Source organism: Excalfactoria chinensis, chromosome 10, assembly GCF_039878825.1.
Source record: "Excalfactoria chinensis isolate bCotChi1 chromosome 10, bCotChi1.hap2, whole genome shotgun sequence".
Taxonomy (NCBI): Eukaryota; Metazoa; Chordata; class Aves; order Galliformes; family Phasianidae; genus Excalfactoria; species Excalfactoria chinensis.
The window spans coordinates 13740577-13766724 of NC_092834.1; the positions used below are offsets into that span (position 1 = coordinate 13740577).

General features: G+C 38.4%; 1 protein-coding gene across 13 annotated transcripts in view; it reads left to right on the forward strand.

The window, feature by feature from the left end:
* TJP1 (tight junction protein 1) overlaps positions 1-26148 on the forward strand; it is a 153975-nt gene that overhangs the window by 103888 nt on the left and 23939 nt on the right. For all 13 annotated transcript variants that reach the window (XM_072345182.1, XM_072345185.1, XM_072345189.1 and 10 more), the window contains 10 exons: positions 7395-7451; positions 11666-11790; positions 11993-12095; positions 15306-15585; positions 16149-16252; positions 17007-17175; positions 17538-17682; positions 22459-22595; positions 25173-25278; positions 25976-26126. In XM_072345182.1, the coding sequence (XP_072201283.1) occupies positions 7395-7451; positions 11666-11790; positions 11993-12095; positions 15306-15585; positions 16149-16252; positions 17007-17175; positions 17538-17682; positions 22459-22595; positions 25173-25278; positions 25976-26126 (1377 nt within the window). The remainder of the gene's footprint in view (positions 1-7394; positions 7452-11665; positions 11791-11992; positions 12096-15305; positions 15586-16148; positions 16253-17006; positions 17176-17537; positions 17683-22458; positions 22596-25172; positions 25279-25975; positions 26127-26148) is intronic.

Genomic DNA, 26148 nt, shown 5'->3' on the forward strand with positions numbered 1-26148 from the left:
ATGTTTACCTGGTGCAGTGTGTGGTAAATGGGTAATGATCTTCTGGAGGAGAAGCAAGGTCGCAACCTTCTTGCTTACAGTGAGATTTTTGAGCATTGACTGCTGCTCTGATCTCCAGCTGTGTGTCTGGAACTTCTGGTGGCCATATCTCACACTTGTATATGCACTTTTTATTTTCAATTAAAAGCAATATTCAGGTACATGAAGCTGACTTAAGTTTCCCAAATAAAACTGAAATAGCATGATGCTTTTTTGCATAGTTGCGTAATGATGAGACAGACTGATAAGGAGCCAACTCAGGTAGAATCAGCTACTTGTGGCCACGTAGCACGCAGAAACATAACAAGGGAGCAGAGGGTAGGGTTATTTCTGAGAATGGAAACGAGCTGCAGGACAAGGTGTGCTGCTTAAGCAGTTACTTGTGCTAAGAAGGTGCTATTCAGGCTACACCTGAAGATGCAAAGAGTTAAAATGTTAGATGGTGTTTCTTGAGGATCTAGTCTTTGAATTGGAGAAATTCACATCTGAACTAAAGCTGCTCTCTAAAGAGAAACATGAATTCTTTCAGCAATATATGGAAACTATATCCTAGGTTTTTTGGATCTTTGTCCTATTAATGCTGACTTCAGTCAGTATAATGGAGAAGTTACTTAAAGACAAAAAAAAGCCTATCTGTGGCAGTGGCACCATCACTGCTGAACACAAAGCCAAGGCAATAAGCTGTATTTTATATTTCTCTTCTGTTGTGATTTTGGTTCCATTTTGCTCGTGTACTAGCCTGGAAGTCGTGATCTTTGAAATACTGCTTGCCAGCACTTGGGAGTTTGTGATTGTACATGATTTCATTGCCAGCTGGAAAGCAAAATGGAAAGAAGCAAAACAAATGAGGATCCCAAATTTGAAAGCATTTTTCCCACGCCTTAGAGACCATGGAACTAGTAAGCTTTGCTTAGCTGATGGCAGATACTGTTAACAGGGTGGTTTGAGTGCTGCTCTTCAGCACCTGAAGTAAACTGACCTGAGATCACTGAAGTGTATCTTTACTGGGTCTTTATGTTCTGGTTTGTTTTGCCTTACTACAGGTTTCCTGAGTGCCAATGTTCATCTGTTCTGGAATAATAGCATTCAGTAAGTCTATGACATAAAAACTAATATAAATACTGAGCTATAACTGGATCTATAATCCAGTTTTGATTTTTTTTTTCTTTTGTTTTTTAATTCTTTTTCCACCAAAATGTGTTTTTTTTCCCCCATAGTTTCTGTGTATTTTTGTCATTTGAGGGTTTCTAGGGTGTCTGAGAACTTCTGGAAGTAGAGACTGCTGATTTAAGTGCTGCCTCCATGAGCAACAATAGCCGAGGAGAGCCGTGGCTGAGCAGAGAGCTGGGTGAGGTTTGGACTTGAGCGGCCATTCTGAGGAAGGGAGTCATGCTTACAAGAAAAGAACTTGGTTATTACATGGGATGAATTAAATATCAAGCTACATTTTTAGTCTGGAGAATTTTGCTGACACACAGGGCAAAAATGACTTGCACAGTCATCTGGAAAACTAGCAGAAATGATGAGTTATTAGGGAAATGCATTATGTACCTGTAGGAAAAAAATAATAATAAAAAAATATATAGCAAGTCATCTTAAAAACCTTAGAGCGGGAAGCAGTGGAAAACATGTAAAGGTGATATAATGTGCAGAGCTGTGTGGTTATTGATGCATCTGTTGAGCTGAACAGAAAGATTAAAAAACAACAAAAAACTTATCTAAAAATAGGCTTGGTTCTAGTTTTCTTGTCACAGGTGTACTTTGTGATGGAAAAGATGGCTTTTTGCTGTTGGCTGGGCAGTAGGCATGTACTGCTGTTATGGAGACCTCATTAAAATGAGCTGCTTTGAGAATCCTGTATGTGTTTTTAGTTGGTTATTATCACTTCCATGGCTATAGACTCAGGCAGAACATGAGGCTCAGGACTGACTTGTCAGCTTCAGTGGTGAGTGAGAACTTTGTGCTTGCACATGCTGCAAGGCAAGGCCTTAGTAGGTGTTTTCCAGTTAGCACTGCTGTATAAAAGACATGAGTAGCAACTAGAGTGGTGTTTGGAACATCCCTGAGCTGTGCCTTCTCATCTCTCTGGAGTGAATTAGAGTCCTTCTCAAAAATCCATTTGGAGAAAACGCCTTTCTTCCTTCCAATGAATGATGAGCAAGTAAAGAAGCAAGGATGTAGCGTGGAGATAGCTTGCTTTTGGATGCAAACAGCAAGCTCCAGCAGTACGCAGCTTGCTGTGCCTGTCCTGCCTTTGAGCACCCTCCTCTCTGAGTACAAGAGCTCTAGACCTTGTCTCCCAGTGCTTGAAATAGCTTAGGTACCATTTAGAGCTCAATGGCTCAAGGGTGGCCTGGAGAGTAGATGTGAGGTGGTGCGTATCATAAAGATATGTAAGAAAAAGCTCTGATTTTTAATTGATATAATCAATCTGATTGTAGAATTCTATCCTCCTTGCACTAGTTGCAGTAAAAAAGGATTTTTAATTAACAGAGGCCTTTGTGGAATCTACGTAAGACAATTGGAACAAATTGTCCAAAAGCTGTTGGAGTGTATGGTGGTTGTAGTGTAAGTAGTAAGGACAAAGGTGAGTGTCTGCAGGAAGTCCTGGTCGGTGTTGGAAGCAGTGCACTGCTCCAAGTGTGTGCTGAGAGGTGGTGTGTTTGGAGGGGGAAATGACCTCTTCATTTTCTGCTCTAGACTGGCTGAGGAAGATTCTGTTTCCTTCTGTGGACTTCCTCAGGAAGCCATTGTTTGGGCTATTGGCTTTAGGGTATGGATAACTTTTTTAACTGGGTGATGAATATAATCCAGTAATACTCAAACAAACCTGCAGAAGTTCTTACAACAGCTCCAAATGCTAATTGTTATAGTACAGACTTTATTTCTTGCTTCCTGAAGCGCAGTCAATCAAAATGGATCAATTCTGCATTTAACCTCTAGAATTCAGCAATAGAATTCTGTTGAATTTCAGAAGTTGACTTCTCCAAAGAATAATTTTGAGAATTAATTGTTGAAGCTAAATGGAAATAGTGTTTTTTCCCCCATCATTTGATACAGTCCATCAGCAGTTCATTCTTTTCTTTTCTCCCCCTCCCAGTATCTCAGATCAGGAAATGGTTTCTCAAAGTTACTGTGACCTTTTCTTCTAGGACAAGTAGAAGTGCTTTTACAAGTCAATATTTTATTGGAAGTAAAGGTAGATAAGCAACAAAGTGATTGGTTGGAGTGATGATGCTCTGCATGTAGTATGTCAAAACTTGTTCATAAATGAGCAAATTATCACTGAACTTACCCCATCCTTCTTGACACAGTTAAATTCACTTGCAAAAGCAGTTCAGATGAAGTAAGAATGATGGTTCTTCCTGTAAGCTCCATTGAACTTGCAAAGTTTCTTCTCTCTCTAATTGCAGAAGCACATGGGAGGTTTGACTACAGTCTAGCTGTCTTGTAGGTGCAGAAGTCTGAAGAATTGAGTGTTAGAGTGGAAGAAACTTCACTACAGAAACCTTGCATTATTTTTAGGCGTGAGCTACTAGCTTCTGTAGCTGTGAATTCCATCCTTCCCAAATGGCAGCTTGAACTGTCTTCTGCAGCCTGTGGGTAGATCTGGTGCTGCTGCTGATCACAGCTTTCCCAGCTGCAGGAGAGGCAAAGGGAGCAGTGCTGTTCCAGAAGCATGGCAGCGCTGGCAGTCAGCAAGGCTTTTGTTCCTTGATGGTGCTTGGAGGAAAAATCTTGATGCATAAGCGCAGAATCACTCCTTGGGGAAAATTGTATTGTGTGTGTATTCATGTACCCAGAAATGCACAAAGAAAAGAGCAGCACGACAAAGGCATATTAAAAAAAATAAAGCACAGAGGGATGAAGGAAGTGGGGGATGGTGGGGGTAGAAAACACCAGCATAAGAAAAATAGCAAAGAAATGTGGTGGATAGGGGAACAAAGAAGAACTTGTACCTTGTGAAGGACCCTTAGCCCACAATGGGGGCTTCATGGAAAGAAGTTTGGTTAGGTGAGTTTATATCTCAGAGCAATACCAAAGAGCAAGAACTTGAGTTGTTTGCGTATTGATGAATTGCGATCTTGTGTCTGTATTCTTGAAAACAAACAGAAAAGAGATTCATGGGCCATCTACAGAAGTGGTGGTGCTACTGTTTACATAAAGGTGATTCAAATGAGCTTAAGGAAACTTTGATTTAGTAAAGCATAAAGTAAACTATTCTTTTATTGCTGAAGTCATGATAACTATCTTTCCCTTCCAGTTTCTCTTAGAGAGCCACAGCAAATATAGATACAGAGTTATTTAGCCTGTGGCATTATGGAGATTCTTAACAGTTTTTTAGTTACTCCAACCCTAGACTGTAGCATCTCATTGTCCTATTCCTGATTTCTAGTGGTGTTTGTTTTCCTGCTGTGAAACCTTGTTTTCCCCAAATCAATATTGGTAATATTGTCTGGAATACCACGTTGGCATCAGCTGCAGCAGGACTAGTGCCATCGTGGCTAACTTAAGGCTGTCTGCCCACACCTCTTAATTAATAGATGCTTTCTCTGCAGACTTGGAATTTACCCGTTTCCTCACAAGATGTGTGAAACTCAAATGTTCCATGCAGAATACAGCATTAGTGTACCCACAGTGTGGGTTGTGTCTAAGAGCGGCATCTCAACAGACACCTCAGCTGATGCAGAGCAACAAGAGCTAGTTCTTCTGCCTCAGTGTCAGTGCCTGGTGGGGTGAGAACCTCTGTGAGTCTTCATCAGGCTTCTCGGTCTTCTATGAGTGAAGGCAGTTCCTCGCAGACGAGAAGCAAACTCACTTCAGCAGTTTGTGTTAAAGCCAGCAACTCACCTCAAGCTGCCTTTGAACTGTTTTAACTGCTCTGGATTGGACTGTTTGGGCATGCAGAAAGAATGAAAATAACGTATTGCTTGGTTTGCTGTCTGACTAATGGATATTTGATGTTTCCAACTCCTGTGAATTTGAAACGAATGTAGTAGCAAAATCTGGAGAGGCAGTAGATGAGGAAGGAGATTGCTTTAATGAAAAACGGAGCAGAATGGAAGTGGAAAGACTGAACTACAGTGGAAAGAAAAGTTAGAAATGGTAGCTCAGTCAGTAAGTGTGACCAAGGAGCACCCTGACTGCTGTGAGAAAGAAAGGTGGATTAAGTTGTGTGGTAGTAAATGAGTTCTGGGGGGTTTGCTTTGTTTTGCTGTGAGGTATGGAGCCATAGTTCACAGAAACACATTGTGTAGACCAGTGTAATTCTTCTTATTCATGGTAAATTTACCAGCTAGTCATATATCTTTCCCTCTTTGGTGTTACCAGTTTTCCCAGCTCCAGCAGGAGCAAGTGCTTAGCTGGATAACTGAGTATTATCAGCCTTTGCCTTATCCAGGAGCAGGCAGTGTGTTTGAGCTGTGCCTTCGGGTGCTCTGCTCCAAAAACAAGCAGCAGCAGCTGGCAGCCCTGGAGCTCTGCTGCCTGTTAACCCAGTTGCTCAAGCTGACCTGTAGGCAGGTGCTCCAACTGCAAGCTGAGGGGAGCACCTGTAAGACGTGCCTGGGACAGGCGTGGTTAGTGGGCTCCTGGGTTCATTTCTCTGCTGACTGGACTAACCTGATGCAGGAAGGGCTGCCTGTTTTGGTTAAAATGTCTATTGCAACTTGTGCAATCTGTTCTTGTACTCCTGCTTCACCTTTTTCCTAATAGGAGTTATTTAAGAACTTATTCTGGAAGTTTGCATGCAGAGATAATTCTTCGTTTGTTGAGATGTTTAGCCTGAGAAACACTTGCCAAAACTAAGACAGAATGAGAGCATCACAAATGGGGAAGGAAATCAGTATTCATTAACCGTTTAGCAAGTGGAACATTCTGTTTAGTTTCAAAGATGGCACTGTATGTGGAAGTTGTTACTGTGCTAAAATTGATCAGATGTGCTTTTAAAATACTTAACTGGAAAGAAAGAATCTAATGTAGGTCTCCAGTGGTGTTGATTTCTAGTGCAGAGGAATCCACCGTGCTGAGCGAGAGAACCAAAGAGCTGATGGAAGGAGGTGTTTGCCAATTAAGTTGCACCGATGCTTTTAGGAGAAGTGAACCCTGAAAGAGAAACGAGCTGTAATGTAACACATCCAAAGAGCTGAAATTGGAGCACAAAATGCAGAGGGGGGACAAAGACCCTCAGCTTTCTTGGGGTCATGAGAAGAGCTCGCTCGTTAAATGCAGTTGCAAATTCTGATGTTACCGAAGTGTGGATTAAGTTTTCATAGGTGTTCATTGTGGGAGTAAATGTTTCTGCTGTAGTTCTCTGTAATTACATACAACTGGATGAAAAGTTGGGAACGTTTTTGTTGTAATGGCTGTGTTGCTGCAATGATGGCTGTGTTTTTTAACAATGTGCTTCTTTCTGATTGGCTTCAGAGATGTTTCTGCTGTCATTTTGTGCTTTAGTTAGTGGGTTGTTTACTTGTGAGAGGGAGGATATGGAGCAAAGCACTGGGCACTGCCTGTGGAAAGGCAGAGAATGTGGCAGCAGGAGAGTTCTTAATGCTTGCTGTGTATTTCCTGCTGCCTCTCAACCTGTTTTCAAGGCTTTGATTCTTCCAGTTTTAACTCCCCCAGCCCATCTCCCCCCTTTCCGAATGTTTTTTTATGGCACATTTAGTGCATCTGCTCTTTTAAGCAGAAATGCAAGTATGCAAACATTGCCATAATGTGACTGTTTAATCCTGTTCCTTTTCTGAGACCTCATTTATTTCTGTGATTCTCATGGCGTTCAGTGAAGAAATTAGTGTACACTGAACTGCAGTCTGTTAAGTGACCTGTAAGCATAACACAGTTGCAGGGGTACTGTGATCTGCAGAGCTGGGTGCTCACAATAAGCTGACGGTGATCTGCCTACGACTATGAAACAAGCAGAAGGCAGAACATTCAAAAATGTCAAGTGTGAAAGTTAGTACGTTATACTTGCAATCAGTGGGAAATGGAAAGTGGGCATTGGACCTTACTGTGTGCTTAATGAACAACCTAGAGAGACTGCACTATGGGTTTCTTGTAGTTCTTCCCTTTAAGCTTACTTAGTTCCAAAGTTAGTGATATACATAATGATGAGAAATCTCATGTCCATTAAGTTCTGCTACCTGAATTCCCCCCCTTAAGCAAGAGAGCAGGAAGTTCAGATGTGACATAAAGGTGGGAAATATCTAACAAGTGAGCCAACTCTTCTATTACTGTTCAATATGAATATCCCTGTTCACTTTGAGTGTGAGTTCCTATTTGTGATACTTGACAAATATTACAGCTATCCACTGTACGGTGAAGTCTGATCTTTGTTTTCTCTCTCTCTGTAGAGTGCAACAATGGAAGAAACAGCGATATGGGAACAACACACGGTGACTCTTCACAGGGTAAGCTAATACAATTGGTTGTGTGTGCCTGACTCAGGATGCTGGTAGGCTTGGAAAACAATAGGAAAAAGCCAGATGTCAGGAAGTGAAAGAAAAGGAAACTGTCCTACCCCTTTGTTTAAATTTAGAAGTGTTGTAAAAGCTCTGTGTGACAGTAATTCTATTTTGTCTGTTTGTTTCAGTTTAAGTTTCTAAGATGAGCCTGCCTACAAACACTTCTGCACATAATTGAAAGTAGATAGAAACCAAAGGGTTCATGCGTTTGTACAGAATTGTACAGATTGCACAGAAACCGTGCTGCTTGTTTGACAATTTGAGTTGCAAAAGCTTAAAACAGTGTAGTTGGATACAACTGAATGTATTCAAAATTATCTAATTCAATTATCACTTCTTAAAAGTAGTGTTGAAAATAGTGGTTGGGTAATCAGAATATACACTTCAGACAAAATGTGTAGTAGGGATCTGTGAATGGAAACGGTTTCTACATTTCTACTTTTTTCTTATTTAAGCTACTCTTAAACTGAACCAGTTCCTGATGTAGCTGTCATAAAGCCATACAAGAGAAGCAATTAGTAAATAAGTAAAAAGATAACACGCAGCACTACTTTCCTAGGTGGCTCTTCAAGTTTACAACACTTCGCAGGCCAAAATGTTTCTTAACAAATGTTATTTCTGAAAGTAATTGCCCCTGTTATTTTCTCCTGGAGGCTGTGCAGTCATACCGTGACACCTTTTAAACATAACTTTCTCTTGTTTTTTAAGCTTACTGTTGATTACAATAGTGCTGGTGTTATTTAGAAACGAAAAATCCTATGGCAGTTCAAAACTGGATGGTAGATTTAATGATAGCTCGGTTTTTCTGGAAAGAGATGTTATTCTTATTAATCTAAGCAATAACTTTAATGAAACATCAAAGCGAGTTCAATCAGGGTACAAAGGAATAATGAAACACTGTGGTAGGTTTTATCTGGCAAACGTTAAACAAATAGAAGGTTAGAATTTATTCTCAGCATTGTGAAGAGCTTTTCAGGATATTTGACTGCATATTTGTTTGCTAAACTCTGGACTTTCTTGTGACATTCTTGTAGTGCTGGGTTGTCGAGTAAATAAGGTTATTTCTTCTTAGTTGTAATAAAAGAAATGGTACCAAATTTGTTCTCAGTGTAGAAGTTAGCAGAATTGGAATAGTCTGAAAGCAACACTTTAGAGTGGTTGTGGAATATATCTGTGTGAGTTCATCTGTTACCTTCTTCTGAGCTATGGAACTTCTAGGGATGGTCCATTATCTGCAGTGCAATGCATTTGGAGGAGCTGAATTTGCTTTTATAAAAAAAGAGATGCCGAAAAGTCACTGATTTTTTTTTAATGTGGGCTTAGCTGAGGGCAGCGAGCTGGCTGCAACTACTGGACTGACACTGAACCTCAGAACCTGTAGAGTAGCTGTGAGCGTTGGCTTCCTCTGGTTTTCTTCTTGTTTTTTCCTTGGTGGTGTTAGTAATTTTATTTTCAGTATACCTGCAAAGGCCTTTTACCTTTCAGTCCATTTGGTCAGTATTTGCCCTGGAACTGAAGGTAGACAAGTTGCTGGAAAAACCCGGTTGAGAATAAAATTTTGGTAAGTTCCCTTGGAAGAGGCAGGGAAATGCAGAGATGTCAGCACAGCGGCAAGCAAATCTTTGGTGCCTTTTCCCTGTGTGGAAGGAAGCTACTGCAGTGTGGCTTCTTGTTCAATTCAGTTAGCTGCTGTTAAACTTTTTTCAATAAAAACCTATTAGAAGGGATGACTTCTGTTACAACTGCCAGCTTTGAAAACAGAAGGAAAACTCAAGTTGTCTAAGGAATACGTATGTGTGTGTTAGCAAAGGTACATAGAATGTTCTTAACTTAGTTTTTGCCTGTTCTAAGAGTCATTCTTTTTTCTCTTGGTAATTCCAGCTCTGACAGACTTTAGTTTTAAGCCTGTGTTGTTCTCTGGTATAACTTTATTGCTGCTGACCATAGTTGAGTTGTATTCCTTCAACTCCTCTTGTGCTTTGTAAGGGTATACAAAATGTAAACACAAAAATCAATTTCAGTAATAACCAAAGGCATTTCAGAAGTTTTATATATCTTGAAAGGATACACATCTTGTTTTTTGAGGGGGATGTGTTGGTTGGTAATGGGCCTTTAAAAAGGGTGTATAATGCTGAATAGTCTTTGGAGAATGAGACTTAGAAAAGAGAAGGGAGTGCTTTATGGAGGTAGGAAGTTCTTGCTGAAGAATGCTTCTTTTCTCACTTCCTCTTGCAGGGTTTCTTCCTATTACCTTTGCTTTCAAGAGGCGTCATTACAAATTAGGGACAGAGTGCTCTTAATCCCAATAGTTGCAGTATACATGTGTCAGTTCAGATGCTTTGCCATGGTTCAGACACGAGATGTTTAATTTTAAAATATTTTTGATCCATCCATTTCAGGTATTTTACAGAGCCTGTATCAGCATAGAGATCTGACTGCTGGTATTTAACACGGCACTTTATGAATTCCAGCACTATTGTGTAAAGATGTACTACAAACCTCTTTGGGGGAGAAAAAACAGCTTGAACTTACGGGTTCTTTTTTTTTTCTCTTTGATTTATTTACCACACTTATAACTTTGTGGGCTGTTATATGGCTCTTAAGAGACTGAGTCAGCCTCAGGTTCAGTTAAAGCTTACCGGTAGCTGCAGTTTCTTTTACTGAGAAACTTATATTTTTATATTCTGAGGGAGGGCCATACACTTTGTGTATGAAGTGGGATTTCTTTCATCCATGGAATTCGAGGATTGAAGTATTAGAAGAGTTTCTTAACCCTGTAAAATAAAAATCACGTGTGTGCGCTCCTTTCTACTTCTGCCATGCAGCCTTACTGCAGGAACAGAACAGCATAGCCCCTCCTTGTGTTGCTGTTGTGTCATCAGATGGGAGTTTGTGAAGCGACACACTGCAAATAAATAAAAGGCAGCGTTAGCAAGATACGTGTTTATATCTTATAACCCATAGTGATCATCTGATTATTTCCTTCCTCAAATTCAGAGATTTTTTAGGAACTGGGTTCAGTTTTACAGCTCTGGATGCAGTTCAGTTTATTGCTTAAGGCTGATATTAGGCAGTGGGATAAAATGAGAAGCAGTAGGCAGAAGGTTATGGGAAGCTTTATTTATTTGAGCTCATACACTTAAAAACAAACAAAGAAAAAAAACAAAACAGGTTTTGATTTGTGCTTTCCAATTTGGGTTGTTTCTTAAGCCTTCGTATTCATATTGCTAGACAACTTTTCTCAGTGGTACTCTTCTTTTGACTACTTCCAGCACATGAGACTGCATTGTTTCAGGCTTGATGAGAAGGACACTGTAACGGTGAAGCTTTAGCTTTTGTTCATTTGGTTTGTTGATCTGCTCTAACACAAATAGAATGATAAGCAGTAAGATAGATTTACAGTGAGTTTCTGTATTTCTGAATTCACGTGTTGATTGTATTTCTTTTCGTGAGTGGAGAAATAGTTTTTTTTTGTATGTATCTTTATGGTTTAAGGAAAGGTAGATCCTTTTCATTTAAATCAAGTTTGACATAAATGTCTTAATATCTCTTCTGCCTCCCTCTTCCCACCCAAGTACAGTGCAAACTGAATTCTGTTTCTTAGAGCATTGGAAAACTGAAAGAAGGAACAGTAGTATGAGAAAGGGGAGAAAAGTTTCCTTTGCAAATGTTACTGTTTTGGAAAGTTCCTTGTCGTCTGTTTTCACAGGCTTTTATATGTATTTGCTTTGAGAACTATTTAAAAACAAATTAAAAACCCAACTGGCAATTCTGGTCCTGAGTGGTCATTATGAGCCTTTATGCTGTCCTCCTGCATGGCACAGGGTTTCACTTAGTGATCCTTGAATCTCAGTCATGATTTCTGGTTGATCTGACTGGAATGTGTTTGAAAAGATGTTCAGCCTTCTTTGGAGGAAGTCAAGTATGTGTAAAAAGAAGGCTGTAAGGTATGCCCCTACACAATTACTTAATAAACTTATTTTAAGAAGTATATATTTTACTCTAATTTTTAATAGCTTTCTTTGTGGCTTGCATAGCATTGCATGGTTTGTTAACCCTTCTTCCGAAAAGCTGCATTTCTTTCTGTGTTTTACGCAGTAATGTAAACTGTTGCCATGTGAGTAATATTAAGTAAAATTGTTTCTCTTGCTGTGTTACAGGCTCCTGGATTTGGGTTTGGTATTGCAATATCAGGAGGAAGAGATAATCCTCACTTTCAGAGTGGTGAGACCTCAATAGTAATTTCTGATGTGCTGAAAGGAGGCCCAGCAGAAGGACTGCTACAGTAAGTGTCAAACTACAGCTGCATTCTAATTTGGGGCATTCGTCTTTTTGGTGGTAGCTTAACCTCCTGATGATTTGACACTCAAGATATCAAAAACTCTTTATGTAGTAGGTCTATACTATGTGTAATTTGTTCAGGGAAGCCCTCGTTTTCTCTTTGATCAATTATTTAAACTCCACGTTTTCATATTTTGTTCTTTCAGAGAAAATGACCGTGTTGCAATGGTTAATGGAGTTTCAATGGATAACGTTGAGCATGCATTTGCTGTTCAGCAGCTGAGGAAAAGTGGGAAGAATGCCAAAATTGTAAGTGAATGTTCAAAGATTAAAGCATGCTTAAATTCAGAAGTTACAGAGCAGAAGTGAAGTGACATAATTTTTGCTGATATACATACATGACGCAGAGTACTTGCATAATACCTACCTGAAAGGTGCTTCAGGTTCTAGGGATGATAATGACATGGTTATCACATGAATGATGATGATGATGAGTCACCCAAAATGTTGTATCTTAAAATATGAGCAGTCATTTGGTTTGCTAACCATACAATCATGTTTGGTTATCATGGCAATAAACGGTAAAGATTCTTTTTCTTTGTAGTAGAGTTGTCCTCAGGTTGACGAAAGTTTGATTCTTGGCTTTGTTTAATGTTTCTTTTCTTTACCAACTGCTTTTTTATCAAGTTTTTCACTGGCACTGTGTGCTAAAGATCCTTACCTACTATTCATGCACAAATGTTGTGCTTAGTCTCAGCAAACAGCGTGCCAAAGTAAAGTATAATTACCTTAATTCCTATAATTTTGTAGGCTTATTCAAAGTGCCTGGCTGGCTTTTGAACTTAGCAAAACAGAGCAGATGATCACTAGAGGGTAGTAATCTGTTTTCCTCTAGAAGTTTGAGTAGTTTTATATAGAAAATTAGAATGCAAAAATAACAATGTTGGACTTTTTTATGTAGGAAAAAGGGCTTTAGGGGCTTGTAGTAAAACTTCAGCGTCAACAGATTTCAAGTGCTCTTCTGTGCTTTAACAAGATTGCACAGAATTGTGCCGTGTCATGCACTTGTGGGTTTAGCAATTATTTAAAGCTTAGGAAAAAAAAAATAAAAATAAGCCATTTCAGTGAGTTGTGCAGGGGGTTTTGGAACCTAAATATTTGTTATAGTGTTCAATATTTTTATGTTGTTTGGTCATAGAAACAGTGTTTTCTATACCTACATGGAGAAAATCAATGGCAGACGTTCTGTGTATATCTTTGTTTATTTGCTACATGTTAGGGACTAAAATCCTAGAGACAGTTGGGTTTTATTCTGGAAAATGCCATCTGTGTTAGTGCAAACTGACTTTGAACTTTTATCAGGAATGTTCCCTTGTTTCTGTGGCCTACATAAACATAGCTTTAATACTGGCAGGCTTCAAAGGTAAAGAGAATTACAGTCAGTAACACACTTGAGTATACAATAGATTACATGTTAGTAAAAAAAAGTTTTTAGCAGTGCCAGTGACTGATTGATTGGTGGGTTTAAGGAAAGGAAGGGCGTTCAAATATGCAATGCTGCGGCAACAAAACAGTGCTGCAAAGGCTGTCGTTACTACCCTTTCTCCTCCTAGTGTAGAGGAAAATAACTAATATATTTCAGTAGATGACTAAATCAGCTGTTCTTCTTGTTTCATTGTTTGGTGTTTGTTTGTTTGTTTGTTTTTAAAGGGGAGAGTTTCTAGTAATCTGTACTGATGGCTGTCCTCTCTATTAGCTGGATAGAATTTTATGACAAGAATACAGGAATTCAGAGCATTCACAAGTATTTTCTTTTGAATTTGGCTTCTGATGTTTAGTACACTGTCAGCATTAAGCAGCATGGAATCTGTTACACCCGATAAGCAAATTCTGTAAATCAATCTTGGGGTTTTATTCTGGGCTTCTTACTTGGCTCTAAAATCGCTTTTTCTCCAAGAAAGGAAGTCTTGAGCTGTGATCTTCAATTTCTGTATTCTGGAATAAGGTGTATAGACTAGAGTTTTAAGGGTTTATTTAGACCAAAGTATGTGTGATTCTGGATACAAAACGGTGAAAAGTCTTGGAGTTCATTTGTAATTGTCTTCCATCGTGGGCTCATTACTTCTTTTCTTTCCAGACCATAACATGTTCTCAGGAGATCTTGTTAGAGAGATTGTTCAGAGGCTTATGTCGCTGTAGTGATAATCTTGCCTCGTGTGCCCATTTGTTTGCAACAATATTCTTCAGTAGACTTAGGGTAACGTATTTCTTTAGATTTAGGCTGTACATGTAGCATCACAGAATATCCTGAATTGGAAGGAACCCACAAGGATTATTAAGTCCAACTACTCACTCCACATGGGACTACACAGAAATGAAGCCCTATGTCTGACAGCAGTGTCTGAACTCTCTCTGAACTTCGGTAGCTTGCTGCTGTGACCACTGCTCTGGGCAGCCTGTTTCTGGGCCTGGTCATGCTATGGTGAATAACCTCTTCCTGTTACATACTGTGTGATCATCTCCTGATGCAGCTTTGTGCCATTGACAGAAAACTTTTTAAGCTCATCTATATTGCAGCTATTACTAGGCTTTGCATGTTAAGTAACAGACCTCATCTTCATAGAATAGTCTGGATCTATAGCTAGTAATGACAGGATGGGATGTCTGGAAAATGTCTGTTTTATAAATGTTACATGGGTCTGTTCTGTTAAAGGTTGACTGGACATCTTATGCTTTGTTTGTATGACAGGTGTCATGACTATCACTTTGATCCTTTAAGTCTTGTGTAACTTTCCCCTTGTATAAAGGATTCCCTTTGTCATGAACTTGCTATGTTCAAGCAGTGATCAAGGAATGAGTGATCAATAAGGATTTTCACCAGTCTCACTGGGTTATCAGTCACCGTACTAAATATTCCTTCCTTGGTAGATCCTCAACTAGTTTTCAGGAAGTTTATTTTAATAAACAGGAATTTGTGTATAAAGGTTTCCAATAACATACTGGAAATATTTTCTCTACCTCATCTAGGTTGTCTGTTACAAAAAGGTAACTATTTGTTTAAATGATGAGTTGAAATGGAGATGGATGAAAGCTAAAAGTAGTAGCTGGTTTCAGCCTCTTTGGGAAAGAGCTTGCATCATGTATTTAATTGCTGTTGTGAAAGAGAAAGTAATTTAATTTTAGCATTAATTTCATATTGACATTGAAACTGTGTGTAAAGAATCATTAACAACTCATTGCTTAGTATTCTCTAAATTTAATAAAGTAGAGGCCTGTTGAATCTGTTCCATAGCTGCTCATTTTCACTTGAGGAAAACTCACAGCACATCTTCATTGCTAAAAGGCTTTCTGTTCCTAGAAGCTCAGCAGAAACCCACTGATAAAGATAAAACCATGCATGCTTAAAAAAACAAACAAACAAACAAAAAAACAACACAGCTTGTTTATCAGCACAACTAAATGGTACATGAGATGTGATTAAAACGCAGCCAAAGGCTAATAGCTACTGGTTTGTTGTAGACTATCCGAAGGATGAAGAAAATTCAGATTCCAGTAGCTCGACAGGAGCCTGAGCCAGTGTCTGAAAATGAGGATGATAGCTATGACGAAGAGATACGGGACCCAAGAACCAGCCGTGGTGCTTCCAGTTCCAACAGAAGGCATGAGAAGAGCTGGGTGCGAGACCGAAGTGCAAGCAGAGAAAGAAGCTTATCACCAAGATCTGACAGAAGATCAGTTACTTCCAGTCAGCCTGCAAAACCTACCAAAGTAACGTTGGTGAAATCAAGGAAAAATGAAGGTAACTTGTACAGGATTCTATTGCTAAGACCTTTGCCTATTTTTAAAGACCAAATATCAATGTTTGAACCTTATGGGAAGAGTTGTTTCAGTTAATTGTCCAGTTTTACAAGTAGCTAGCTGAAGAACTGAAAATTGCTGTTGTGTTTCTGGTGGTATTTTTCATGTTCCAATATACATGAGTAATCAGGGGGTAAGTATTTTGTAAATAAATCCCGTTTATATGTCTGCCACAGTAGTGGCTACATACTTATATGTATTTCATCTGAGTCTTCCTTGTTCCGACTCTTTGAATGAAGGAAAAATTGTTTGGTAGTATATATATACTGAGCACTGCTATACTGAAAACCAGAAATAAGTACAGACATAGTCAGAAGAGGAGTTGTATAGCAGTAAATACATAGAGAAATTCTTCTGAAGCCTTTCACGTACTATGTTCACTCTTCTGTTTGTGTTTTTAGTTTAAACATTTTATAAAGCAGTGCTGTAAATCTTTACATCTTTATATCCTTTTTAAACCATAATTTCATCATTTTTTTCCTTTTATTTTCTTTTGTTACAAAGAATATGGTCTACGGTTGGCAAGCCACATATTTGTGAAAGAAATATCACAGGATAGCCTTGCAGCAAGAGATGGCAATATTCAGGAAGGAGATGTTGTTCTGAAGGTACAGTGAATTGTGGTGGTATCTTTGATATAATCTGTTGGAGGACCAACTTTGCATTAATTATTGTTAGTGATCTGAGTAAATAACTTACCTCAAAGATCAATAAATCTAACTCTCCTACTTTAAATTAAAAGAAAAGTCATAAAACAGGTTTTTTTGTTGGGCATTATTCCATAGGACTGACTTGGTCGAACAAGTGCTTATGTAACTAAAGAACCTCACTTCATATGCATAATTGAAAATAAAGTGCTTGGAGTGGCATGAGATTCCGAACCTACATGCATCGTTACACCATATGGTGTTGTGCAGTTGGGCAACACTGAAACTTACCTTCAGGTTAAATGTGATTTTTATTAAGAAAGAAAAAAAAAAAAAAAGTTGATATACACAGCAATTTTAATCTCAAAAAAAAAAAAAATACAAACAACCTGTTAATAATGTTCTTGCTACAAACATTGGTGCAGAAGCACATACTATTCCTTACACTGTTGTTAGTTCAAAAAAGCTTTTTCTGGGAAAAAAAAAACCAAAGCTCTTAATTAGTGAGTGGTAGAGGTTTTGTATTTGAATGATGAGGAAAATATTTTTTATTCTATCTTGGTTAAAACCTTTTGCTTCAGCATTCTGAGTCAGCTGTGGCAATTTGAAAAATCTCTGGATGTTTCTAAATATTATCAGGCAGAAATACACAGCCATTACTGCAGGTTCACTGTTTTTCAGTAAGCTTCTATTTGCGCTCTTCTTACTGTTCCAGATAAATGGCACAGTGACAGAAAATATGTCCTTAGCAGATGCGAAAACGCTAATAGAAAGGTCCAAAGGCAAGTTGAAGATGGTCGTTCAACGAGATGAACGAGCTACACTGTTGAATGTTCCTGATCTTTCTGACAGTATTCATTCTGCTAACGCTTCGGAAAGAGATGGTGAGTATGAATTTAATTTCCAAAGGCAAGGAATTCCCTGTGTTATGAAGATGAAAAACACTTAAGTGGGGTGAGAGGAGGGTGGGAAGGATGATAGGAGTAGGATTGTGATGTGGGTAAATTCCTTTTGAATGTGATTTTAAATCTGTACCTTAAAAAAAAAAACAACAAAACATTTTCTTGTAATTGTTCTTGCAGGAATATTGTGTAGTTCTTTTTGAAATAGTAGATTTTAACATCTTCATTTAAAAACAAAGAAAAAAAAACAAAAAAAACTCTGCGAAAGCTTATTTCCATTTGAGCAGGTCATGCCACCATTTTAATTACAGCCATTTCATGGAAAATCAACTTTTATTTAACAGACATCTCAGAAATTCAGTCGCTGGCATCAGATCATTCCAACCGATCACATGACAGGCCCCGCCGCAGTCGTTCACGATCTCCTGACCAGAGGTCAGAGCCTTCAGACCATTCCAGACATTCTCCACAGCAGCCCAGCAACGGCAGGTGATGGCAGCATTGTATTATTTTTAAATGTCACTTTAAATAATTGATTTAAGTTTACTGGATTCTATACATTGACTGGTGCGATGCACAGTTGTGGTAGCAGTAATGTGGTCTTCCTTCTTTTGAGGTGTAACTGATTGTGATCCAAATTTTTTGGAGACTTTGGGGAAGTGGTATCTTAAACTTCTGGTTTGCCCCTTTCTATTTTAAAAAGAAAAAAAAAATTGGAACATGACTATTATAAATGGTCTTTCAAGTTTAAAGTGATTGAAGAACGTGCAACTATATTTTACTTCACAAAATAATGAGCTGCAGCAATCTTGCTAGAGCTGACTGGTCTTTGTTTTGTTTAATTTTCTTTGCTACCTCTCTTTATAAGTTACTAAATCTTTGCAAGTAAGTTGAATTCCTGCAAAATAAGGAGTTTCTCAGCGGATGTAATTTAGGAATGGTCTGTTGTATGTTTTAGAATATTTTTTTCTACCATTTCTTCTGAAATGTTAGTATTGACAACAAGTCTGTCATTTTTTATTTATGCATTTCTTTTGGAAATGGGTGCTCTAATGAGCAATAGAAAGAATGGGGGGGAAAAAATAAAGAAAAATAGGACTTTAAACACATTTGTTTTTGTAGTGTGAGGACTTCACAATTGGTACTTCCATCTGACAGAACAGAAACTGTTACCAGTTTGAAATTCAGGGTCTGCATTTTAAAATGCTATCGAAAGTTCTGAGAAACAAATGGCTGCTAGCAGTTTGATAAAGCTAAGATAGACCCAATGGCTTATTGAGTATATTTAGTTATTTTTGCTCAAGGGGGAGAGTGCTTCAAGATTCTTGTTAACTTCTAGGAGCTAATAAATCTGCAAGATGGATCTTACATGCATGTGTACCTATTTGTATACGTTGTTGAGAGAAACCACAAGGCAGGAAGGTCTGTTTTCAAGTAGGGTCTCTATGCAAGTGAGAAAAGCTTAACAGCAGGATTCCAGACTCAGGGATGCCATCGTTCTTCATTTGATTTAGAAGTGCATACTTCATATCCACGAGAGCTAAAGCAGCAGGAATGCAGGGAGGGCTAGCTCAATAGTTACCGCCTGTCTTCATGTTACAAAGTTCATTTTAGCTGTGACCTCACAGCTCAAGTTAAGTACAACTACAGATTTCTGCTTATTCTAGAGTTATTATTCAAGAGTGGCTTAGCTGCTGTTAGTAATTAGTAGAATCCCATTATTTAGAAGAATGCAAGTTCAGCCATACATTTTTCTGTCTTGTACTAGATGGATTGAATTTTTGCTTCCATAGGCAAGAACAGCACAATGAATGTAGAGAGTCCCTTGTCCTTTTGTGATAATTTTTTCCCTATGGTGTCCCAGAAAAAAAGAATGCAAGTGAGCTCTTACTCTGTTTTCCATTCTTTATGCTTAAATCAGTAAGTAACTCAGATATTCTTTTAGTAAGAGGTACACCTCCATGGCTTTGGTTTTGTTGAAGGCGCTCTGGGAAGTTTTTTTTTCTTTGTCGTATGATGCTTGGCTGTCTGAGAGTGTCACAAAGGGTAACATGTTGCTGTTCATTATTGAGATGTTTAGGTTTGGAAACTGTTTTTCTGAGCCCTTCGAAGGAAGGGAAGATTGGATTAAAGCATAAAATCAGCATTTAGGAGTAGTCTGTTGAATAGTTCCTTTGTGTCAACAGAATTATTTCTGTAGTTCTGTCTTCCTCTTGGATATACTGTTGAAGTAGGAGACACCTTAAAAAACTGTAAAGACTGTAGTGCTCCTGTCAGAGATGAAACCTGTATTTCTCAACATGCATTTCTAATGCAATGTGAAAATGGCTGGCGGATGGAGGAAAAAATCCATCATACATGAACTACAACTTATTCTTGTGCTAGTGCTTTTGTCCTCTATTACAGTGGCTTTGGTGGATTGTCACTTCCTCCCTACTGACTGTGCTGTCAAAGAATTAAGTCCTTCCTGAGAAGGAACTTCAAAGTTAACTCTGAGTGCTTCTGTTATCTGCTTTCTGAGCAGGAGTTACCTTGGCATGGATTGACTTCCTGCAGGACACATCACTTTTGAGATCAGAAAATCTGCTGGGCCCTAAATCACATGAAGAGCATGTTAAAAGCAGCTGCTTCTTGTAGTACTTATTTATGCAAGTTCAGATTTGCTGCAGTAGCACTGGATTTGTAGCAGTGCTTTATTGTTAAAAATATGGTGGAAAAACTAGAGGAAGAAGGCTTGAGAATGAGGAAGGAGAAGTGGGGGTGGGGAGGAAATCAAACTTAAATCAAGGTGGATGTTGAAATGTATTGAAGATAATTAGTCTGCCTTTAGAAAATTTGCTGTTATTCTAAGTGTTTGTGGGTTGGTGAGGAGAAAAATTGTGTAGGAATCCTCTCAGCCCTTTCACACGAGCTTAACTGAAGACTGACACATTTTAAGTGCATTAGAGAACAGATATATACCAGTGCGTTTGTTTCAGTATTGCTTCAGTGCCTGATAGGTTCTTGACTGTAGTCCATATTTCAGTATTTTATACTGCAGTTTTCCTGTATGTAGAAGTTTTATGATTGCTACTTGTACATGGTGCCAAGAATTCCTTGGGGATGTACCATATATATTCTTTCTTACCTATCTAGTCTTACTGTTGTGGATTACAGGTTGAGTTAGGCAAAGTTTTGGTAAGATGTATGCTGACCAGTGGCATTTAAAGCAGGGATAAAAGCTGTGTTTAAATTAGTGGTTTGGGATAGCATGAAGATGAGAAGTAAAATAACCTTTGCTTTCATATAGTATCTTGTTTCTATTTAGTGTGTTAGGAGATGCTAAGAAACAGGTAGAAAGGGCTTATGGCAAAATCAACTGTAGTGCTCATTAGTGCCCAAAAAGCCTTCAGTCTGGGGGAAGGGCATTCGTTGTAGCTTACTGTCTTTATAAGACACATGTGCATTTAAATGTACGTCAGTGTCTGGCTACACTGACCCAGGATGTAGGAAAAATACTGCTTTTCATAGTAATAAAGGTAGGGAAGAGAAAGTAGAAAAATCAGTGTTTCATTTTGCTAGACCTGATGGTCCAGCCAGAATTGTTTTGACATTGGTTTTTATCAACTCTGAAAGTGCCAGAAGAGTTTATAAGTATAAAGTTCAGACTGCTGTACTTGTGTTTACCAAATATTTATAAGGAGCTTGTTGCTTACAGTGGGAAGATGCCTATGTCTTTCAAGATCATTGTAACAATTACAAGTTTGGTGATTGTTTTCTATTTTATTTTAGATACCTTTGGGCAGAATTTTAAAACTCTGACAGAAGAAAGTAGAGAAGGGCCTTACTATGTCTGAATTGATAAGCTGAGTTTCTGGTGTTTCAAACTTAATGTTCCTTCATGAAAGCATGTCCTGCTTGTGTTTAGATAGTTACTGTTTCTTTTATTGTTTCTTCCGAACCTTGAGATAATCCGTTGGTTCTTGTTTTTCTCAGTCCTACTTCACAACTGTTGAGGTAGTGGTTCTTGTTAAATAGTCTTTCTGTGTATAATAGATTTATTTATTTTTTTAATATACATCTGTGCTTAATGAAAACTGAGACTCATTATTGCCCAGTAGCACCATCTACTGTTAGCAGTGACAGACTTGACTTCTCCCTTCCTGTAAGACAGGAGATGTAGGAGATCTAGGAAGTTGTTGCTTGATGGTGTCAATCTCCTCTCAGATACTACTTGCTTATGCATCAACTTTCACAGATTCAATAGATATTTAGGACATTTCATGACTATTTTTTGTATAGGCTATACGTACTCTGGAATTATGGCCATTTTTTTCAGCTTTTCCATCTGCTTATTAGTACTCTGCTTTTACTCTGTTAAATTATTTCATTTTCAACAGGCAGTAGCATAACAGTTGGTACGTGCTGCAAGCTGAAGTGTTCTGTTGAGTTTTGTTATATTACAGCTGGTAGCAAAGAAATCTCCCTATAACAATGTACCACAATACCTCGTCTGTTCAGCTAAAAGAATAGAAGCTACATTACTTAAGATTTAGATATTCCCTTTGTTTAAGGAATGAAAGATTTTTCCCTTTTAGCTTGTCATATATTCATTTGGTTATGTTTTATGCTGTTAATTTATGTGAGAAATGTATAAGAGGCGTGTTGTCTGCTTTCTAAAACATGCCAGATGGCTAAGTGTATCAGAAGCACTTGTTTTTGCTTTTAAGTATGATAGATATGTAGTAGCCCCATCTTCTTCAAAGGCTGAGAAGTCAGAGGTAAGTTTGTGTACTGTCTTTTTTTCTCTGGAAAGCTCTACCAAGAGCCACAGCAGCAGCACTTGTATTCCAGGAGAGCTGCCACATGAAGAAGCAGGTAGATTAGTGTGAAACCAGGTCTGAAAATCCATGACCTTTGCAAGGAGAGGAAAGAAACGATCATAATTGCTCTACTTCCCTTCTTTCCTTTGTTTCTTATGTTTTTGTACAGACCATTTGTACAACTCGCTTGCTTGAGGCTGGGTGCAGTAAAGACAGTAGTCTGTTTTACCATGTCATTCCTTTTTCAAGACAACCATATGTATGTGTTTATTGTATTATATTATTTTTATTGACATAAAGTTAGGGACAAAAGGCTCAGATTTTGAAATGGTAAAAATACCAAGACCATAATAGCTGTAGGAGCAGGAGAGCAAAATGTTGTAATTGATGATTACTCATCCTAGCAGTTCAAGGTCAGAGAAATAATTCTATATGCAGAGTGAAATCTCTTTTTCTAATATAGTCTTCGAAGCAGAGAAGATGAAAGAGCAACTAAACCGGGAGCCGTCTCTACACCTGTAAAGAATGCAGATGATATTTCTAAAACTATGGAAGAGGTGGCAGTCGAAAGAACTGAAAAACAAACACCACCACTCCCAGGTAAAAATATTAAATGTGTTAATTGAGCTTGCTGCTGAGAATGGATGGCCAGCAGAGATTCTGTGCTTTTGTATAGCTGTGGAATAATTACTAAAGTCTTAAAACAGAACAAGTTGTAACTACTTCTTAAGCCTGTTTATATTTCAGAGTTTTGGTCATGATAACCTCAATTGAGAGGGGTCTGCCTACTCCGTCCGCACAAACTTCAGTGCTTAAAGCTGTAACTGTATGTGTTAGTTGCAGACACTTTTGGTCATCTTCTCTAGAAGAAGGCTGCAATGGGTCTCTGTCAAGCAGTAGTCTGGTTCTTGCAGGTTGCTGGTAGCAGTTTGTATTTGAATAATGGTGAAGTTAAGCTCTTTCAGAACTACTATTCCAAACAAAACTTAAATCACCCTGAAATGCATTCTTCCTGTAGCATTCAACTATAGTCGTGGACTAATTTAGGCAGAGCTGCCCTTGAAAGGCTGTAGAATGAGAAAAAGCACATTCAAGCTTGAAAATGTTTGACAACTTAAGGGATGAGAAATGAGACTATTGCATGTAGTGTTTGGTTACTCAGTGAGGAATTGAAGGAGTTATGATATTGATAGGCTATGAAAGATTTTGAACACGAGTACAGTGGATTTTCTGATGCATTGGCCTTTAACAAGGCTGTCATCAGAGGTAGTCCTTTGCAACAGTGTTATTAAAGGATGTGAGTTATGACTTTGTTTACAGTGATAGGAAAAGGATACTGTAGCAAATGAGATTTAAAATGTTGTCCAGTATTTCTATATCATAATGAAAAATAATTGGCATAAAACAGGATCAGGATTAGGATTGCAAGGGTGTTTCTCATCTGAAACTAACACTGTTGGTTTGAGGTACTGCCAAGTGCATAATAAGTGCTGTGAGGTTGGGTTTTTTTGATAGTGGGGGAAAAGAAGTGTGCTATTCCTGGATGAGTGGGAAGAGACACATGGAGAAAATCAATTTGTATGGGAGGTGATGTCTGAAAAAGTCATAGGCCAGTACATAAAGATAATATGTAACTTTTTCTGCAGATAAAATTAACTTGATATTATGTGTAGTCTGATATAAAATGGTGTAATAAAGGGCCTGATTCTCTAGTAGCCTCAAAGAGAGCTCCAGAGAAATGAGGAGACTCTTTCAAAGTCTGTAATAAAAACGTGGCTAGAAAAGTAAGTTGGTGGGTTCTGTAACTGCTTCTTAGACAAAGGGCAAGAAGTCTGTCACGACTGAGTCAAGGAGGGGATAGAAGGAGAGTATTCCTTGTGAGGGGTTGTCAAAGGCTTAGGTCACTAAAGGCTTAAAAAAAAAAAGCTATACTATTGTACAATAAAGACAAAAAACAAAGCAAAACAAAAAACCAAGAAAAAAAAATTAAGTAGTATATTATCAAATAGTCTGAAATTCTCCATTTCAAACTGGTCTATTTAGTGATTTGGAAAGAAGGTGATTTGATAGCTAGATTAAGCAGAAAGGAGCATTAGCCTAGTTTGAAGATTGAATAGTTTGAAATTGGCTTCTTTCAAGTGCATCAAGGTAATACATTAAATACAAATTCTTGTAACGTGTGCAACCATATAGCAGATAATAGACAGTAGTAGTGTCCACTGCTGGAGGATGATTGCAGTGATATTTTTCTCTCAGTAACTAGAGAATCCATGCAGCAGAGTCATAAGTATTTATCTTTAAGTGCCAACTGTACCACAGTGTACAGTGAAATTTGCCATCCTCAAGCTGTGCAGCAGTAGTTCTAGTGTCTGAAGTACTTTTGTTGCATAAATCAAAGGATTCTTTAATGGGGGACATCTCAGAATTGCAGGGGCTGGAAGGGACATTAAGAGATAGGGTCCAGTCCCCCCGCTAAAGCAGATACCCCACAGTAGGTCACAGAGGCAGGTATCCAGACAGGTCTTGAAAATCTTCATAGGAGGAGACTCTACAAACCCCTCTGGGTAACCTGTTCCAGTGCCCTTACAGTGAAGATGTTCTTCCACAAGTTTATATAGAACTTCTCCTTTTTGTATCACTACGCATCACTGAGAAGAGACTGGCCTCACTTATTTACCTCTTATCTGCCTTTAGATATAAACATTTATCGCATCCCCCTTCAGCTGTCTTTTCCACAGGCTGAACAGACCCAGGTTACTCAGCCTTTCCTCAAACAGGAGATGCTTCAAGTTCTTCATAATCTTTGTGGCTCCCTGCTGGTCTCGTTTTGAGAGATCCCTGTCTTTTTTGAACTGGGACACCCAAGACTGGACGCAGCACTCTTAAATGTGGGAAGTTATGTTAGATGCATCTAAGCGTGCCTAACTTAAAGGAAAGAGCAAGGCTGAAAATGGTCTTGAGAGAGCATAAAACCTTTTAGTTCTTGCAGTTTTACAATGTTGATGAAGCCCTGCTTTGAATGACAAGGTTTCTTGTTGTGAATTTCCAACGTTCAGTTTCTAGCATAAAGTGGATTGGTGGGTAGAGAAAGACTACTGAAGAAGCTCTGAAGTTAAGCTTTATTTTCTCATCTTTAAATGCCCAAATGGACATTCAGTGTCTTCTATATTTTAACAGAACCAAAGCCAGTATATGCACAAGGAGGTCAGCCAGATGTGGATTTACCAGTCAGTCCATCTGATGGTCCTTTACCCAACTCAACCCATGAAGATGGAATGCTTCGGTAATGTAACTCTAAATTCTATTTGAGTCTTGTTGTCTTGGTCTTGAGCAATGTTTCTTCCAAGTTAATGAATAACATTTATAAATGGCCTGATGTGAAGTCCAGCATGCTGTTCGGGTGCCTCTATTCAAAAATAGCAGAGTGAAAATTTCAGAGAAATCTTTTAATTATTGAAAACCAGTTGAAATAATTGCAGAAATATACAGTCATGGTATGCAAATGAGTCTCAATGAATCTCCTTTATAGGCATCAGTGTATGTGAGAGTAGATTCTAGCTCAGGTAATCTGAAAAGTTCATCTTATTCCCTGAAGAGCCAGAACAAATCTCTGTACTAGCAAAGCTCTTCCAAAGGGCAGAATGCTTTGGGAAGAGAGTGTCAAAATGCCTCTTAAAACACTATTTTAATGTAAGACAAGCTTTGCTATACTAGTAAAGTAAGTTGGTTTTTTTGTTATTTTTAAGTGCTGCAGATGAGTCTGTTGTATAATGGTATAGTTGATAAGCGGTTAATGGTAGTCTAGTATAATATCTCCTCTAGTTGAAGCAGTAGGCAAATTATATGCATGTCATCAGTCTGAATTACTCTAACACTTTATGTATATTTACACACATATGCATAGAGATGTGTGTGTATATATATATCTATGTACACACATGTATACACAATTCAAAGTGGAATATGTTCTTATTTTCTAGGCCAAGCATGAAACTGGTAAAATTCAGAAAAGGGGATAGTGTGGGCCTGCGGCTCGCTGGTGGCAATGATGTTGGCATATTTGTAGCTGGTGTTTTGGAGGACAGCCCTGCGGCGAAAGAAGGATTAGAGGAAGGAGATCAAATTCTCAGGGTATGTTGAATATAATAGCACA